General features: G+C 52.4%; 1 protein-coding gene across 1 annotated transcript in view; it reads left to right on the top strand.

Annotated features, from left to right (window-relative positions):
* The window catches only part of LOC140427050 (organic cation/carnitine transporter 2-like), a 196,339-nt gene that overhangs the window by 59,797 nt on the left and 116,423 nt on the right, over window positions 1–20,119 (top strand). Inside the window, exon 3 of the mRNA XM_072512495.1 lies at window positions 18,633–18,787. Within this exon, the coding sequence (XP_072368596.1) occupies window positions 18,633–18,787 (155 nt within the window). The remainder of the gene's footprint in view (window positions 1–18,632; window positions 18,788–20,119) is intronic.

Below are 20,119 nucleotides of genomic sequence, written 5' to 3'. Positions count from 1 at the left end.
TTGGTTGTACAAGAGCTGTTTAATTGCTGCTCGACCTTGTTAGTGGGGGGCTGGCGAGCTCAGTGCCGGCAATTCGGCTGGAAAGTCTCCATTTGTGGTGAGAAGCCCGCGAGGCCTTGTTAAATGGAGCAATTAACCTTGAATATAGTTGCTGCCTCACGTTGCCAAGCACCGGGATGCTCGTGGCTGTTCCCACTGTCTGCCACACTTGGAAATCTTTCCCGAGGTGGGTTCTGCTGGGGTGAAGGTCAGCTTCTCCGCCCTGTGCCTTGGCCTGGCAGGGGGATCGACTGGAATTTTTGACACTTGAGAAGGTGAAGTTTGAGCTGAGGAGGAGGATGCAAGGGACCAACAATTCATGGACATTGTTTATCTTACACTTTCAAGAATTGGATGCCATCGATCATTAGGAGGGGGAGGGGGGTTACTGGGAGGTTTGAGCACATTGTTTATGGGATGACCGTTGATTCTTTTTTTGGTCTTTTTGTTTTGTTGTATTTGGAATGTATGAGTGATGTTTAGGTTTGTATTTTGAAGGGAATGCTGATTCGGGGTTTGATACTGTATTTGTTATTGTTGGTTATCATTTGTTGTGTATTTGATGAAAATGTGGAAAATAAGGAGAATAAAAAATAATGGGGGCTGGATTCTCCCAAAATGAGGCTAAGTGTTGACGCCGTCATGAAAACCGTGGAGTTTCATGTCGGCGTCATCAGGCCCTCGGGTGGAGCTATTCAACGGCCCACACGAGGCTAGCACAGGCGCATCGTGCAACGCCTGCCGGACTGACGGCCGATTCGCCGGTTCTGTCATTGACGGGCGTTGCGGCTGAACTTAATTATTCTCCCTCCCACACACACAGCGTCGCAGGTAAGATGGCCGCCAGGAGAGTAGCGGCGCGATTTCGGGACAGCGAACCCGTTACCCTCTTGGACGCCATGGAGGAGAGGAGGCTGGTGCTGTACCTCGGGCCGGGAGGGAGGTCAGCAGGCACCACCGTTCGCCCTGCCTGGGCAGAGGTGGGAACCGCCATCAGCACCGTTGGCGAGGTGGCCCAGACTGGAGACCAGTGCAGGAAGAAACTGCACAACCTTCTGAGGGCAGCCAGGGCGAGTACCCAACACTATGCTCCTGGCATCAAGCACCCTAACCCCCCACATACATGTGACCCCGACCCCCCCCCCCTCCAACCGGGAAGGGCCGGTCCCCCACCCTGACCCACATGCCAGCACCCATGCCAGTCGCAATGGTCATGTGCCCTGGCCAACGATGCCTTCAGCTACCCAACCCCTGGGCTGCATGCGCTGGACTGTCTAACACTATCATTATCTGTGTTTGCTCCCCCCCTCCCAGGACAAGGCTGCGCACAAACGCCGGGAGCATCAAACCTGCGGCTCCTCACCATGGCAGAGCAGAGGGCACTGGACGTGGTCGGGGTCCCAGAGGAGAGGGAGGTCATCGACGCGGAGGTCGGCGGCGCGCGACAAAGTGAGACCCCCTGCCTGGTTGCGGGGTCCTCACGACAAATGTGTGCCGACCCCAAGCCCCACACCCTAACCCCCCACACCCTCTCACCCCAGCCCCCACCACAACACGACTGAACCCCGTCCCGCTATCTAACCATACGTGCTGTCTTGTGTCTTACAGGACCAGCCGGGGATTGGCCCGGCTCACTCCCCCCCCCCCCCCCCCCCCCACGTGCCCCCCCCCGCACAGCCAGTGCCAGAACCGGTGCCCCCCAGACAGCCGAGCACTGACGGGGAGAGCAGCCGGAACATCAGTCCTCTGCCCGAGACCCAGGATACCCCAGAGTTCGGGTCAGAGGAGGACACCGCCTTTCCGTCAGTGTTATCTCCAACACGGTCCACCATCTCAGAGACTCAATCACCTCGGTTGGGCAAATTAGTGAACAGGCTCCTGGGACACCATCTGGTGCACACCACACAGTCGGTCCAGCACAGCAGGTGGAGGTAGGTGCAGCCGAGGGGCCGGACGGTCGGAGGGCAGTCCGGCCCCAGGAACCATCTGCCGCCCAGATGGGTCCCGGGTTCCTGGAATATCCACTCCCACCCATAGTTCAGGTGCAGTCACAGACCCAGTGACTAGAGGAGGGGATGACGGCCGGCTTCCAGCACCTGCAGGGGCAGATGGAGGAGTCGATCCGCGTGCAGGAGCGGGGTGGTGCCGCCCAGGCCGAAACCACACAGGTGGCATCCGCGGTGGAGGCAATGGGAAAACGGTGTTGGACATGGGTCAACGGTTGTAAGGCCTGGGGCATTCTGTGCAGACGGGGGCCGAGAACTAGGACAGGGCTGCCCACTCACAGGCAACCCTGTGTCGGAGCCAGCTAGAGATTGCAGCGGCACCCCTCAGTGTGGCGCAGTCACAGCAGGCCGTTGCTGAGAGCATCAGTGGCATTGCCCAGGTGCAGGCCGGCGTGGCGCAGACACAGAGGGAGGTGGCCCACAACCAGAGGGAAGTGGCACACTCAATGGCTGCTATGGCACAGACACTCAGTGTGGTGGCACAGTCATAGCGTGATGTGGTGCAGTCGTAGACGGTGATGGGCTACTCCCTGTGCTTCATGGCCGCGAGCATGCAGACTTTGTTGAGACCAGAGCGGGCGTCCAGGACTGGCAGCGCCAGGTGGCAGGGGAACCTCGGGGGATGGCTCCGCCCGCACCCCCGTTCCATGGAGAAGCCCGGGAGCCATCGAGCACCCCGAGGGAGGAGGAGGTGATGGGGCACGTGCCGGAACACCGCAGCACCTCGTATTCCCCCCCCCCCCCCCCTCCTCTCCCTGCTGGGCAGTAGGCAGAACACGGCGACATCGCGCCTCCCGGGACGCCCGAGGAGCAGCCGGCCGCCCCAGGAGACGTGCGCCAACGGAGACCCTCATCGCAGGGTAGGAGTCACATCAGTCTGCCTTCACCCCTGCTGTACTGTCTGGGGAACCACAAAGGCGTCGTGGTAGGGCCTGTAAGGCAAGAAAACTAGACACTAGTTGAGTTGGCACGGGTGCAGGGCACAGGTCAGATATAGGGGCTAGGGCACAGAATGTAGATTATTATTCAGAAGAAACACATTCACACCGATAAAACCAGCCTTGGTGCTCTGTCTGATGGGTGTGCGGTTGGGCGGCCAGTGATGGCCACTGGGAGTGAGGGGTGGTGGACTAGTGAGGGCCAGTGGGTGGACCGCATATTCCCCCCCCCCACTCCCTGCGCTTCCTCATCGCCCCCTCCCTAGCTTTTCGACAGGGCCGTGTGATGGACTGGCCAGGTCGCATGCAGGGATCACCCAAGTGGAAGGTGCTACTGTGGGCATGAGTCAGACATTGTCAAACGATGTGGAGCATGGAGCTCATCGCAGAACAGGCTGTCATCATCTTCCATCCCATGGACCAGACCCGCTGTCACTGCCAACCCAGTGCCCCCGGCTCGTAGTGCCGCAGTTATATATAACGGAGGGGTGTGCATGCTGGTGTTTTGGTGATGTGGGCGGTGAGGGTGGTCGGTGGTGTGGGAGGTGAGGGTGTTCGGTGATGAAGGGGGTGTGATATTGTGGTGTCCGTGCCCCTGCGCAGCAACCCCCCTCCCCCCTAGTTGGTGAAACGTGTCTCGATGAGTGTGTACTGTGCGCGCTGGCCCTGGCGGTTCCGTTGTGCAGCCTCCCATGATAGGCCAGCCCCCATGTCCCGCTTATTGTCTCCCTCCCCCTTATCCTCCTTGTAAGACGAAGCCTCCCCTTTCTCCTCATCTTCCACCAGCACATCGCCCCTCTGCTGGACTATATTGTGGAGGACTCAGCAGACCACCACGATGCAGCCGACTCTCCTGGCCTCGTACTGGAGGGTCCCTACGGAGCGGGTCAGGCACCTGAAGTGCATTTTCAGGACCCCGAAGCACCTCTCGACAGCACCCGTGGTTGCACAATGGGCATCATTGTATTGGGTCTCCGCGTCAGTCTGTGGCTTCCGTATTGGCGTCATCAGCCACGACCGCAACGGGTAACCCTTGTCGCCCAGCAACCAGCCCAGCAGCCGGGGGAGGGGTGTCCCTCAAACATGTCGGGGATCACCAATTGTGTCAATATGAATGAGTCATGTGCACTGCCTGGGTACCGGGCACAGACGTGCAGGATCCGCATCTGGTGGTCACAGACCACCTGAACATTCATGGAGTGGTATCCCTTTCTGTGTGTGAACAGCGGCCTGTTATCCGCCGGTGGCCGTAGTGTGACAAGCAGCCCATCGATTGCGCCCTGGAGCTGGGGCATCCCAGCAACGGCAGCGATCCCCACTGCCTGGGCATCCTGGTGGGTGCGGTCCAGAGGGTACTGGATGTACCGGTCTGCCAGGGCATACAGGGCGTCCATAACGGCGTGAATGCATCTGTGCGCCGGTATCTGGCAGATGCCGGACAGATACCCACTCGACGACTGGAATGACCCCGTCGCATAGAAGTTCAACGACAGGGTCACCTTGACGGCCACCGGGTGCGGGTCTCCTCCCCCTCCCCCCATTCCCATACAGTGCCAGATGTGCCATCATGTAGCAGATGTGACTCACTGTCTCCCTGCACATCCGCAGTCTCCTCCTGCATGCCCGGTCCGGAAGGTCCTCAAAGACATGCAGTTGCGGTAGATGCGTGGCCTCATCCGGCGCCTCCTTGGCACCACTTCCACCTCCTCCTCCTCGTCCTGTTGGGCGGCTGGCACTCCAGCTTGAGCGGCTGCCACCTGGCCCTCTGCAGCCCGCTCTTCTGTTGCGGCGTGCAGGGCGTCAGCCGTCGCCATGGCGACCAACATCGCTGGTTGATGACCGAATGACATAATCTGCAGGGGATGAGTGGAAAACATGTTACCATGGCGCATACACCTCTGCCCAACCAGGTACCATGGGCTGCACGGTGGTCCCGGTTGTCACCGTGCGCCCCAGCCATGCAAGCCCCGCACCCCGGCCCCGTCGGTGCACCGCCCCTGTCCTGTCGGGGGCGCCCCTGCTGCCTGGCCTGTCCCTTCCCTTCCCCTCCCCTCCCCTGGCCTTGGCAGGGACTACCCCTCCTCGCTAAAAGCACGCCTGGTGTCCGAGCCGGGAGCCCGCAGTCCCCCTCATGCCACCTCCTACCTCCTCTCTCTGCCGCCTCAGCCGGCACACCAGTTTCACGATTTTCTATAGCACATTAGAAACACACTGTCGGGAATTCGGCTCATCCGAGGCGCAGAATCGCTGAGGCCCCGGAGAATTGGTCGTCACGACCGATAATGAGGTGCATACTGTACTTCGAGGCCGCGCGGCGTGTGCTGCGATTTTGTCGATTTCGGGGGTCCGGAGAATGCCAATTTGGCGCGAAACCGGCATCAGGCCCGATTTCGGCGTCGGAGCTGATTCTTCGGCCAATCACGTTTCGCGGTTTGGGCATTGTCCCACGGCGAATCCAGCCATTGAATAGCGGTGGGGAACTCACCGGCAGAGCTGGCGGAACCTCCCTGAAAAACCCGCCACAAATTAACTTAGAAATTGTTGGGGAGAATCGCGCCCTGTATCTCCAACTGCTGATAAATTAGATAAACTAAAACTTCAAAGTTTCTTTACCTTACAAGGCTCCAGTAGCTGAGCAACCACTGCAAGTCGATTTATACTTCACACCGTAGCCCTCTCTAACCCCAAAGAATCACAGCTGGAATTTAAACCAACTCCCACACACCAAACAATTTTTTGTCCAGCATGTACCTAACTATCGGTTTTACCCTTCCAGACACAGAAACTAAACCCACTAAAAACTATACTTTATTTCTAATTTTTATCAATATATAAATCCCTAAAAACTACCTTTCTTTTCCCAACACTACTTAACTATTTTAATCCTTTTCACCTTTGAAACTACTTCTCTCTTAAAACTCGGTTTTACATCAAACCCAACTTCCAGCCCAAATATTCATTACAATCCTTTGCAAATTCATTCAAATGACATCCAGCCTGACTGGGGAAAGAAAAGAGTTCTTACACTGGATTGTGTTAGAGAGAGTTCATCAGATCTTTGAGCGAGAAAATCAAGGATGATTCTGAACCAAAACCAAAATAAGAAAATCAGCCTCGTGATTTAAACGCACCTCAGAGAAAAATATCGAATTGCTGCCTGGTTATTGGCAAAGCCCAGTATTTCATGCTAATTCATTGGCCGGATGCCAAGTCAGTCAAATGAGTCATCACTGATCTCTCCAGCCTGAATGAAAGGAACAGCCTGCATTAAAGGCACAGGCCCATTAATCATCAAAATTGTAATAGCAAAAACAAAATAAAAGAAAGGGAAATGTAAAGGAATAAACAGGTTTTAAACAGGAAGATCTTTACATTTGGAGCAAATTGAATTATTTCAAGGTTGGCATTTATTTTATTTTATTTTTTAAAATTTAGAGTACCCAATTAATTTTTTCCAATTAAGGGGCAATTTGGCGTGTTCATTCCACTATCTGCACATCTTTGGGTTGTGGGGGCGAAACCCACGCAAACACGGGGAGAATGTGCAAACTCCACACGGACAGTGACCAAGAGCTGGGATCGAACCTGGGACCTCGGGGCCGTGAGACTGCAGTGCTACCACCGTGCTGCCCTCAAGGTTGGCATTTATGATGTGGAGCCGGCGTTGGACTGGGGTGAGCACAGTAAAAAGTCTTACAACACCAGGTTAAAGTCCAACAGGTTAGTTTCAAATCACGAGCTTTCAGAGCACTGCTCCTTCCTCAGGTGAGTGGATTCAGGTACCTTGGATTCATGTTGCATTACATTCACCCCCCACCATCTGGCCTGGGCTTGCAAAATCCTACCAGCTGTCCTGGCTTGAGACAATTCACACCTCTTTAACCTGGGATTACCCCTATCTCTGGATATGTAAAGACTTAATTACCTGCAAATGGGGCTGGTTTAGCACACTGGGCTAAAGCAGACCAAGCAGGCCAGCAGCACGGTTCAATTCCCGTACCAGCCTCCCCGAACAGGCGCCGGAATGTGGCGACTAGGGGCTTTTCACAGTAACTTCATTGAAGCCTTCTTGTGACAATAAGCGATTTTCATTTCATTTCATTTTTCATTTTCATGCTCGCATTCAAAGTATCGTCTTGCATCTTTGACTTTGTCTATATATATGTTTCTGGAACCTACCTCTTCATTCACCTGAGGAAGGAGCAGTGCTCCGAAAGCTAGTGATTTGAAACAAACCTGTTGGACTTTAACCTGGTGTTGTAAGACTTCTTATGGCATTTATGATGGCAGGGACCTCAGGAGGAGGCCGAGGCGAATCATTCGCTTGAAACTTCTGGCTGAATATAATTGCAAATGCTTTAGCTATGTCTTTTTGCTGCTCTTCTGGTCTCTTGCAGGGCAATGGCATCATGTTGAAGTACCTGTGTTTACGGGCAACAAGTTCCCATCGATTGTTTTGCTTGTTATCCATGAGGGTTCATACATTCCAGGTTACAAAATTGAGCTTAACTTTGATTTCTGACTGCAGGTGGATGAGCCTGCTGGATGCAGTTTTCCAGCCAGTTTGGAGACAGAACAGACTATTTTTAGGGCAACGTATCCAGCCCTTTACCTGTGCATGGTGAGCAGAGTGGCTCCTGAAGACAGCTGCTCAGTCTTAAAGAAAGCTGCTCCAATTTAAGACCGCAATGACTGAATCAAACTCCACCACCTATGTGCCGGTCTGATACGAAGGACTTCAACATCTCACGGTTCTGTCCCGTCACCTCTTGCCAATCGTCGCAGGGCTTGTTTGTGTGTGGGGTGTGTTGGCTTCCTCTATGGCAACGTCTAGTGCAGAACATCTTTTAACGTGGATATGCTGTTGCACATCAGCAGATGGTGGCATAGTGGCATTGTCACTGGACTAGTTAACCAGGGACCGAGAAAAATGCTTTGGGGACCTAGGTTCAAATCCTGCCACTGCAGATGATGAAATTTGAATTCGATTTTGAAAAAAATCTGAAATTAAAATGATGATCATGAAACCATTGTTGATTGTCGTAAAAACCCATCTGGTTCACTAATGTCCTTCAGGGAAGGAAATCTGCTGTCCATACCTGGTCTGGCAGGCATGTGACTCCAGACCCACAGCAATGTGGTTGACTCTTAACTGCCGCCTCAAGAGCAATTAGGGATGGGCAATAAACGCTCAGGTCCCATGGACGAATAAAAAAAACCACACGGTGCTTGACAGAGGGTAGGTCCACTTCGGTGATTGGGGATCTCCCTACTGCTGCAGCCTTTATCTGCACTAGCAGCCATTGATACCAGATGGGTATCTTCCGTCTGATCCGCCGCTGAGGACTTGTTTTGCATTGCGCCTTGTCTGGGTCCTCCTCTCTGACCTTACCATCAGACGTGACCCTGCCAGGACTAAGACTCCCGGCTGCATCGCTCTCGGGATCAACAGAACACTCCAGCCTCTCCACCACGGCAAGTTGGCAATCCATGGAAAGTCACTTCTGACAATACTATCATGGGCAAATGCATCTGCAAAAAGGTAGATCGGTAGATTTATGTGGACAGGGTCAAGTAGGATTTTCCATTATTTGGCTCTCTACTGCTGCAGGACCAGTCCAGCAGTTCCCTCCATCTGGTGTATGTCAGGTTGATCAGTAGTGATGCGACCGAGTCACTGTTGGTGATAAACATTGATGTCCCCCACCCAGAGTACATTCTGTGCCCTCGGTACACTCAGTACTTCTTCAAGCTGATGTTTAGCATGGAGGAATACTGATTCAACAGCTGAGAGAGGGTGGTAGGCAGTAATCAGCAGGAAGTTTTATTCACAAATTTGACTCAAGTGACTTTTTGGGGTTTGGTGCCAATGTTAGGATTCCCCTGGCCAATCTCCCCTGACTGTTTACCATTGTTCCACCACGTTTGGTGGGATTGCCCTATTGATTGGACAGTTCATAGCCAGAATTATTCATTAATAATCTTAAATTTCCCAGCTGCTATGGTGAGATTTTACTTCATGTCACCGGAGGATTAGGGCATGTTGCTGGATTATTAGTCCAATAATATTATCACTATAATGTATAAGACACCAGTTAAACTCATCTGGAGTACCTCATCCAGTTCTGGGCACTGTACTTGAGGAAGGATGTGAAGGCATAACTGTAGCTATAAGAACAAATTGGAGATGTTGTTTTATTTGGAGAAAAGAAGGTTGAGGTGAGACTTGATAGAGGCATTCAAGATCACAAGGGGTATGTACAGAGGTTAAATAGTGAGAATCTGTTCACTCTCAAGAATACATCAAGAACATGAGGGAAGATTCAAAATAATGGGCAAAAAGAATAGAAATTATGTGAGGAACATTTTTTCATTCAGGTTGGGGTCTGGAATGAACTTCCTGAGATGATGGTGGAGGTAGGTTCGATTGAGGTATTCAAAAGGGAATTGGATGGCGATTGGGAAATAAATAATGCAAGGTTACAAGGATAAGGCAAGGGAGTGGTATAAGATAGAGTGGTCTTTCAGCGAGCTTCTGTACTCTCGATGGGCCGTAAGTCCTCTTCCTGCGCTGTAAAGATTCTGTGATTATGTTGCTGTCCCAGCTTTTGACCCTCACTGACCTCTGTTTTCTGAAGGATATTAAGAACCATAATCAAATTCTTTTTTTAAAATAATCATTTTATTCAAGTTTTTTAGCCAAACATAACAATACGTAATGTTTCTTTTACACAACAATAAAGCAATATAAATAACCATGGCCAGTTTTAAACAAATAAATAAGTAATATATAAACAAAAACAAAACTAAATGGCAACTGCCTTGTCCAAAATAAATACTCTCCAAAAATACAATCCAACAGTCCAATATACAATTACATATACCAAATACCTATACATATACAATAACATCCCTGAGAGTCCGTCCGATTCCTCCCCCCCCGCCCTTCCCCCCCCCCTCCCCCCTGGGTTGCTGCTGTTGTCTACTTCTTTTCCATTCCCTCTATCTTTCTGTGAGGTAGTCGACGAACGGTTGCCACCGCCTGGTGAACCCCTGAGCCGAACCCCTTAACACGAACTTAATCCGTTCTAACTTTATAAACCCTGCCATATCGTTTATCCAGGTCTCCACACCCGGGGATTTGGCTTCCTTCCACATTAACAATATCCTGCGCCGGGCTACAAGGGACGCTAAGGCCAACACGTCAGCCTCTCTCGCCTCCTGCACTCCCGGCTCTTCTGCAACCCCAAATATAGCCAACCCCCAGCTTGGTTCGACCCGGACCCCCACCACCTTCGAAAGCACCTTTGCCACCCCCACCCAGAACCCCTGTAGTTCCGGGCATGACCAGAACATGTGGGTGTGATTCGCTGGGCCTCTCGAGCATCTCGCACACCTATCCTCTACCCCAAAAAATTTACTAAGCCGTGCTCTAATCATATGCGCCCTGTGTAGCACCTTAAATTGTATCAGGCTTAGCCTGGCACACGAGGACGATGAGTTTACCCTACGTAGGGCATCAGCCCACAGCCCCTCCTCAATCTCCTCCCCCAGTTCTTCTTCCCATTTCCCTTTCAGCTCATCTACCATGATCTCCCCATCGTCCCTCATCTCCCTGTATATGTCCGCCACCTTACCGTCCCCCACCCATGTCTCTGAGATCACTCTATCCTGCACGTCCTGCGTCGGGAGCTGCGGGAATTCCCTCACCTGTTGCCTCGCAAAAGCCCTCAATTGCATATACCGAAATGCATTCCCTTGGGGCAACCCATATTTCTCCGTCAGCGCTCCCAGACTCGCAAACGTCCCATCTACAAATAGATCTCTTAGTTGTACTACCCCAGCTCTTTGCCATGCTCCAAATCCCCCATCCATTCTCCCCGGAACGAACCTATGATGGTTTCTTATCGGGGACCGCACCAAAGCTCCCGTCCCTCCCCTATGCCGTCTCCACTGCCCCCAAATTTTCAATGTAGCCACCACCACCAGGCTTGTGGTGTATTTCTTTGGTGAGAACGGCAACGGCGCCGTCACCATTGCTTGCAGGCTAGTCCCCCTGCAGGACGCCCTCTCCAATCTCTTCCACGCCGCTCCCTCCCCTTCTCCCATCCACTTACACACCATTGAAACATTGGCGGCCCAGTAGTACTCACTTAGGCTCGGTAGTGCCAGCCCCCCCCTGTCCCTACTATGCTGCAAGAATCCCCGCCTCACTCTCGGGGTCTTCTCAGCCCACACAAAACTCATAATGCTGTTCTCAATTCTTTTGAAAAAAGCCTTCCTGATCACCACCAGGAGGCACTGGAACACAAAAAGGAATCTCGGGAGGACCACCATTTTAACCGCCTGCACCCTACCTGCCAATGACAGGGACACCATGTCCCATCTCTTAAAGTCCTCCTCCATCTGTTCCACCAACCGCGTTAAATTAAGCCTGTGTAATGTACCCCAATTCTTGGCTATCTGGATCCCCAAGTACCGGAAGTCCCTTGTTACCTTCCTCAACGGTAAATCCTCTATCTCTCTGCTCTGCTCCCCCGGATGCACCACAAATAACTCACTTTTCCCCATGTTCAGATTATACCCTGAAAAATCCCCAAACTCCCCAAGTATCCGCATTATCTCTGGCATCCCCTCCGCCGGGTCCGCCACATATAGCAACAAATCATCCGCATACAGAGATACCCGGTGTTCTTCTCCCCCCCCTAAGTACTCCCCTCCACTTCCTGGAACCCCTCAATGCTATGGCCAGGGATTCAATCGCCAGTGCAAACAATAACGGGGACAGAGGACATCCCTGCCTCGTCCCTCTATGGAGCCGAAAATAGTCAGATCCCCGTCCATTTGTGACCACGCTCGCCATCGGGGCCCTATACAGCAACTGTACCCACCTGATATACCCGTCCCCAAAGCCAAATCTCCTCAACACCTCCCACAAATAATCCCACTCCACTCTATCAAATGCTTTCTCGGCATCCATCGCCACCACTATCTCCGCTTCCCCCTCTGGTGGGGGCATCATCATTACCCCTAGCAGCCTCCGTATATTTGTATCTGGCTGTCTCCCCTTCACAAACCCAGTTTGGTCCTCATGGACCACCCCCGGGACACAATCCTCTATCCTCATTGCCATTACCTTGGCCAGAATCTTAGCATCCACATTCAGGAGGGAAATGGGCCTGTATGACCCGCATTGCAGCGGGTCTTTTTCCTTCTTTAGGAGGAGCGATATCGTTGCCTCTGACATAGTCGGAGGCAGCTGCCCCCTTTCCCTCGCCTCATTAAAGGTTCTCATCAGGAGCGGGGCCAGCAAGTCCAAATATTTCTTATAGAATTCAACTGGGAATCCGTCTGGTCCCGGGGCCTTCCCCGCCTGCATGCTCCCAATCCCTTTCACTACTTCCTCCGTCTCAATCTGTGCTCCCAGCCCCACTCTCTCCTGCTCCTCCACCTTAGGAAATTCCAGCTGATCCAGAAAGCACATCATTCTCTCCTTCCCTTCCGGGGGCTGCGCTTCATATAATCTTTCATAAAATGCCTTGAACACTCCGTTCACTCTCTTCCCTCCCCGCTCCATCTCTCCCTCCTCATCTCTCACCCCCCCTATCTCCCTCGCTGCTCCCCTTTTCCTCAGTTGGTGGGCCAACAACCTACTCGCCTTCTCCCCATATTCGTACTGTACACCCTGTGCCTTCCTCCATTGTGCCTCTGCATTACCCGTAGTTAACAAGTCAAATTCTACATGTAGCCTTTGCCTTTCCCTGTACAGTCCCTCCTCCGGTGCCTCCGGTGTCTGTCCACCCTCAGAAGTTCTTTCAACGACCGCTCCCTTTCCCTACCCTCCTGCTTTCCTTTATGTGCCCTAATAGATATCAGCTCCCCTTTAACACTGCCTTCAGTGCCTCCCAGACCACTCCCATCTGTACCTCCCCATTATCATTAAGTTCCAAGTACCTTTCAATACACCCCCTCACCCTTAAACACACCCCCTCATCTGCCAATAATCCCATGTCCATTCTCCAGGGTGGAAGCTGTTGTTTTTCTTCCCCTATCTCCAGGTCCACCCAGTGTGGAGCATGATCCGAGATGGCTATAGCCGTGTACTCCGTCCCCGTCACCTTTGGGATCAGTGCCCTTCCCAAAACAAAAAAATCTATTCGTGAAAATACTTTGTGTACATAGGAGAAAAACGAAAACTCCTTACCCCTAGGTCTACTAAATCTCCAGGGATCTACTCCTCCCATCTGCTCCATAAAATCCTTAAGCACCCTAGCTGCAGCCAGCCTCCTTCCGGTCCTGGACCTCGATCTATCCAGCCCTGGGTCCAGCACCGTATTAAAGTCTCCACCCATTACCAACTTCCCCACTTCTCGGTCCGGGATTCGTCCTAACATACGCCTCATAAAATTGGCATCATCACAGTTCGGGGCATACACGTTCACTAATACCACCGCCTCCCCTTGCAGTTTGCCACTCACCATCACGTATCTGCCCCCACTATCCGCCACTATAGTCTTTGCCTCAAACATTACCCGCTTCCTCACTAGTATGGCCACCCCCCTGTTTTTTGCATCTAGCCCCGAATGAAACACCTGCCCCACCCATCCTTTGCGAAGTCTAACCTGGTCTATCAGCTTCAGATGCGTCTCCTGAAGCATAACCACATCTGCCTTAAGTTTCTTTAGGTGTGCGAGTACCCGTGCCCTCTTAATCGGCCCGTTCAGCCCTCTCACATTCCACGTGATCAACCGGGTTGGTGGGCTCTTTACCCCCCCCCAGTTGACGACTAGCCATTTCCTTTTTCAATCCAGCTGCTCACCCGGTTCCCACGTAGCTGTATCCCCCCCAGGCCGCCCCGAACCCCCCCTCCCATACCAGCTCCCACTTCTTCCCAGCAGCAGCAACCCAGTTAACCCCCCCCCCCCCCCCGCCAGATCCCAAGCTAGTGTAATTGCACCCCCCATGTTGCTCCCAGAAGTCAGCATACTCTGGCCGACCTCGGCTTCCCCCCGTGACCTCGGCTCACACTGTGCGAGGCCCCCTCCTTCCTGCCTCCCTGTTCCCGCCATGATTACCATAGCGCGGGAACAAAGCCCGCACTTCCCTTTTGGCCCCGTCCCCAATGGCCGGCGCCCTCAGCTCCTCATCCTCCCTCACCCCCTCCCCCACGGCATGGGGAAGAGAGAGAAGTTACAGGGTCGCAGGTTTAACAACTTGGGAAGTCCTCTCTTCCCCCTTTTCCCCCCTTCATCCCACAAATTCACCCCCCCACTTTTGTCCCAAACGTTTTTTTTCTGGCCCGCTCACTCCAGCTTCTCCTCGACAATAAATGTCCACGGCTCATCTGCCGTTTCGAAGTAGTGGTGTTTCCCTAGATGTGTGACCCACAGTCTTGCCGGTTATAGCATTCCGAATTTGACCTTCCTTTTATGCAACACCTCCTTGGCCCGATTAAAGCTTGCCCTCCTTCTCGCCACCTCCGCACTCCAATCTTGATATACGCGGATCACCGCATTCTCCCACCTACTGCTCCGAGTTTTCTTTGCCCATCTGAGGACCATCTCTCTGTCCTTATATCGGAGAAATCTCACCACTATTGCTCGAGGAATTTCTCCAGCCCTCGGTCTTCGCGCCATAACCCGATAGACTCCCTCCACCTCCAGCGGACCCATCGGGGCCTCCGATCCCATTAACGAGTGCAGCATCGTGCTCACATATGCCCCGACGTCCGCCCCTTCTGCACCTTCGGGAAGACCAAGAATCCTTAGGTTCTTCCTCCTCGCATTATTCTCCAGCCTTTCCACACATCTTTTGTGTTGTGCCTCGTGGATCTCCGTTTTCACCACCAGGCCCTGTATGTCGTCCTCATTCTCAGCAGCCTTTGCCTTCACGACCAGAAGCTCCTGTTCCTGGGTCTTTTGCTCCTCTTTTAGCCCCTCAGTCGCTTGTAATATCGGGGCCAACAGCTCCTTCTTCATCTCCTTTTTGAGTTCATCTACGCAACGCCGCAGGAACTCTTGTTGGTCAGGGCCCCATATTAAACTGCCTCCTTCCGACGCCATCTTGCTTTGTGCCTGCCTTCCTGGCCGCTGCTCTAGAGGATCCACCGCAATCTGGCTACTTTCCTCTCTTTTTTCCATCCGTGTCCAGGGGGGATTCCCTTCTGGATTACCGCACAGTGTTATTTGCCGTTAAAATTGCCGATGGGGCTCCTATTAAGAGCCCAAAAGTCCGTTCCACCGGGAGCTGCCGAAACGTGCGACTCAGCTGGTCATCGCCGCACCCGGAAGCACCCATAATCAACTTCTACCTTAACTCTGAAGGCATTTGATCCCACCTCTTCTCTGATGTACATATCTTGCACCCAAGGATGTGATAAAATGTGAAGGCAATTGGTTCCTCTGAAGAAAGAACAGAGCATTGGTGAGAAGGCTATTAGTGTGTATGTGTTACTGGATATCACTGGTGATGACTCAGTCCATTGCTTTATTGATCATTCAGTGGAGTGGGATCTGACAGTACTTTGTTTGGGGAAAATATATCCTGTCTTATGGAGAGGACATATGTGGACAAACTTTCGTATTAGATTCCAGGGTCACAGCTATACTGGAACAAAGTAGCTCAGGGCTCGGCTAATACAGGTGCACAGGCCCTCAGCATTACAGCCTTGGTTTTGTCAAACAGATCATAACATGTGGAGTGAGCTGAATTTACTGGATGTTGATATCTGTGATACGAGGACCTCCGGAGGAGGTTGAAAAGGGTCAACCAACTGGCAATTCTGGTTGAAGACCATCATTTTGGTTGAAGACTTAAAATCCGCAAAAAGGTGGATTGCATTGCACCGTCAGTGTTGAATTGCAGCCGTTGCAGCGATTCTTCTGTCAATAACTCTTCCCAAGTTCATGATGTAAATTTTCATTCTCAAGCCCGTGGTAAACACACTGTCAATAACTGGGAAATTATGCTGTATTGGTTATATGGTTGAAGGAATAATTCAGAGGCCTGGGCTGACCAGGTGCTCCGGTTTCCTCCCATCAGGCCCAAAAGGCGTGCCTGTTAGGTAAATTGGACATTCTGAATTCTCCCAGTGTGTACTCGATTAGGGGATTTTCACAGTAACTTCATTGGAGTGTTAAGCCTACTTGTCCCTAATAAACATTATTACAAATAAGTGCAAGATTTAGTATGTGAATAACTACGAGCTGAAGTGAATAACTACGAGATTATGGTAGCGAATCTCCGGCTGCGTTGTGATCTCGCTTCAGTGAACCCGGCCGGAGAATGCCGAGAGAAGCCTGCAGCCTCCGAAGACCCGCGAGACGTCGGAGTCAGAACCCCGCTCCAAATGGGCGTGACCAAATGATACTTGCAGAAGTAGGTCGTAAAACTACATAAGACCTATCTGTGCTGGATTCACTCGTCTCCCACGATTCTTCAGCCTCCCCAGGGAGGCTGCATCCGGGCATCAATCACTGCCGGTCCACAGAAAAGTGGACCAGGTGGAACAGCACGCCGGGGGCTCTCCAGGGCCACCGGAGACCCGTGGGTGATCATGGGACAGTGCAGGGTGGTTCCCTGGCCCTCCCCTTGGAACACGGGCACCTTGGCACTGCCACCCTAACACCGTGGCGCTGCCTGGATGGCACTGCCAAGCCGGCAGGAGCATTCCTGGGTGCTAGGGTGGCAGTGCAGAAGTGCCTGAGTGCCAGTGTGGTACTGCCAAGGGTCAGAGCGCAAGGGGGGGCCATGCCCATGAAATTAGGGTTGAGGGGGCATTTGAAGGGTGGGGGAGTGCAGGACGGGTAAGTACGGGCCTCTGGAATGTTGGGGGAAGGTGGGTGGGGGTCCTGGAAGGGAGGGCATACTTTAAGGGGACTTGAGGGGGGCTTGAAGTGGGGGACCCCCAGGAACCCCATAACGGGGTGTCCTCACTTGAGAGGTGTGGGATAATGTCCATGTTAGTGGGGGATGACATTGTCCATGGGTGGGGAGCGTGGGGGACCCACAAGCTCACTTAGAGATCGGGGCACCTTTCAAAATGGCGGCCAATATTTGAGTTCAGCTCCCCAGTGCTGAAATGTATTCCGGGCTGGAAACTCCGCAGGTCCGCGCTGAAATTGTCGGCGCAATTCTCTCACCCAGGGGGCTGGCCGGAGAATCAGCGGGACCGGTGCGAATCGCGCCACACCGCCCCGCCATCGATTCTCCGGAAAGCAGAGAATCGACGCCATTGGCACCGGCGCGGTTGGCGCAGCACAGGTGGGGGGGCGTTCTACGGGGCCCCCGATGATTCTCAGCTTGGGATGGGCTGAGCGGCCACGCTAAAAAAGCCGAGTCCCGCTGCCGCTGTACACACCTGCTCATACCCGGCGGGACCTCGGCGTGGATACATCTGGTTGCAGTCTGGTGGGGGGTTGGGGAGGGGGGTCCGACCCCGGGGGGGGGGGGGGGAGACCTCCACTGTGGCCTGGTCCGCGATTGGGACCTACGGATCGGCGGGCCGGCCTCTCGGGCTGGGGGCTTCTTTTGTCCCGTGCCGGCCCCTGTCGCCCTCTGCCATGTTTCGTCGGGGCCAGCGCGCAGAAGGGAGCCACTGCGCATGCGCGCATTGACGATGGCCCCACTGCGCATGCGCGTACCCGCGGCGCGCATCTGATGCCGGCATCGGCAGCTGGAACGGCATGGGTTACTCCAGTGCCGTGCTGGCCCCCTGGAGGGATCAGAATTGCTCCTGAGGCCGTGTTGACGCTGTCGGGAAATGCGGCGGCATTTACGACGGCGTCAACACTTAGCCTCAGGATCAAAGAATCCCACTCCGCATTTGGCGTGGTGGCGGAGAATCAGTGTTTACGATGGAATCGGGCCTGGCACTGCTCCGGCGATTCTCCCAGCCACGAATATCCGAGCGTCCGCAATTTATGCCGCACGGCTGGGGGGTCATTGCCAGAGGCCCGCCCAGCGATCCTCTGCTCCCAGCAGGCCGTGTTCCCGATGGCGTGGCATTAACCACGTATGGCCAGTTGGGAACCTCGCGTGGCGACTGCGGACTCCGTTTGCGGCAGTCCTGGTGTGGGCGGGGGGATCAAGTACCGGGGGTGGAGGGCCTTATGGACAGGCGGGGCAGCGATCGGGCTGGTCCGATGCAGCGGCGTGCGGCCGATCGGGGGGGCCTACATTGTCCGTGTTGGTCCGCGGTCCAAGCCCGTCGTGTCGCTTGGCGCGGCCACTGGAGGCTGCCGCAGTGCGCATGCGCGGACTCGGAACCGAAAGTGCGGGGTCCCGCTCTTGCAGCAAAAAGTCCCTGCCAGCCCCTTCAAGGTAAGTGAATCACTATTCATTTTTTGCAGGAAACTGGGGAGCAAAATGCCAGCGTTTTTATGCCTGCGAGGGTCATAGCCCCATTTTCAGAGAATCCAGCCCTCTAAGTGTGGCCTAAACCAATGAGAAACTCCCCAAAAGGGCCCAAAAAAGTGACTGAGTGTCATTGAATAGCGGTGGGGAACTCGCCGCCAGAGCCGGCGGGAAACTCTCTGATAAAGCCACCACAAATTAACTTTGAAATTTTAATGGAGAATCAGGCCCTATGTGCATGCTATATAGTATCCCATAATGTATATTTCAAATTTGGTTTGTTTCTGCTTTGCAGGTTTGGGAGGAAGTTAGTTATGTTTGGAACTATGGCTGTCCAGACTGTATTCAGCATGCTTCAGGCATTCTCTCCAAACTGGAAGGTATTCTGCCTTCTCAATTTCCTTGTGGGTCTTGGACAGATTTCAAACTTGGTGGCTGCCTTTGTTCTTGGTAAGTAGCTGCATTATTCACTCATTTTGTCAGCCCTTTCCTTAATAGCTGTGATAACTCTGTCATTCGCATTATGATACCAAGTTCTAGACATTGCATATTGGCCCAGAAGGCTAGTAGAACGAACACCCAGGAAATTATGGGGCTGAATTTTATTGCAATTTCTTCCTGTGGAAAATGGTTGAAAACATTTTGAAAAAGGACAGGCAAGCAGCAAAAATGTACCTGCTAAGAATAGAAATGAGAGGATTGAGAAAAAAAAATTTGGAGCTACAAATCACAAAATTCAGTTTGACAAAATAAAAACTGCAAAAAGAATCAGACATCTGAAAACCCTTGGCACTTCTGAAAACGTGCTGTATCTCTGGCTCAATGCAGTGAAAGGGCCAACATTAAGTTGGTTATTGGACCAGGTCCTGTCCTAGGACAGGGACTTTTAAGCATTTTGTTCATGTTATTTGAATTGTTGGAGTAAACAGTCATTGAGAATATTTAACATTTTGTGCTCATCCTTCATTTCAAGCCCACTTATTTTATTGTTTTACCTTTGATATGACTTCTCTCTTGTGACACTGAAGTAATGTTTTCTTGGTATCTTTATGCTCAGGTGTAAATCTTTGTTCCAGGTCTCTGATCTTCCTTCTTTGCATATCTTTGCACATTTGAATGTTCATCCCAGTACCCCTCTCCACCAGGATTTGTACAAGCCATTATCCCACTTTATTTAATGTTAAATTCAACTATTAATCCATATCATTCTGTGTTTATTTAGCCAGAGTTTATTGCTTGTGGGAATTCCTGTAGCATTCAGGATTATATTTTTAAAGGTCTAGTTGATGTCTGTTGCAACCCCCACAAAACCCACGGGGATGACCTGATTCATTTCCCCGTGAGCCTCATGGTGTCCTAGCTCCTCTGCTAAAGGGCGGAGGCCCATCAGTGGGATAGTTAACTCAGGACATTAAAGGCCAGCCCAGGCATTAGCCGAGCTGCAGAGTAGTCCCGGCTGGGACTTTGACTGTTACTTGTATATGCTTTATTTTGGTAATAAACCATTCATTTTGACTCTCCTTTCCGGACTCCTCTGTGATGATCAAATTGGCGACGAGGACAAAGCGAAAATAAAGTCAGCGCTACTAATCATTTCCCTTCATAAAAGAATATGTTTTGAACCAATTTAAAAATGCCACTCTGGCATACTCTATATATTCAATGTGGTTGAAGAGGACTGTAACACTCTGGAACATATGCACTATATTGTAAGGCAAACGCTATCATATTGGGATTACTGTGGCCTGCGGAATTGCAGGGCTTGGAAACCGCAGGTCAGCC

The sequence above is a fragment of the Scyliorhinus torazame genome, chromosome 7, assembly GCF_047496885.1.
Source record: "Scyliorhinus torazame isolate Kashiwa2021f chromosome 7, sScyTor2.1, whole genome shotgun sequence".
Lineage (NCBI taxonomy): Eukaryota > Metazoa > Chordata > Chondrichthyes > Carcharhiniformes > Scyliorhinidae > Scyliorhinus > Scyliorhinus torazame.
Note: the sequence above shows the minus strand (reverse complement) of the source record. Positions and strands in the feature narration are given on the sequence as shown.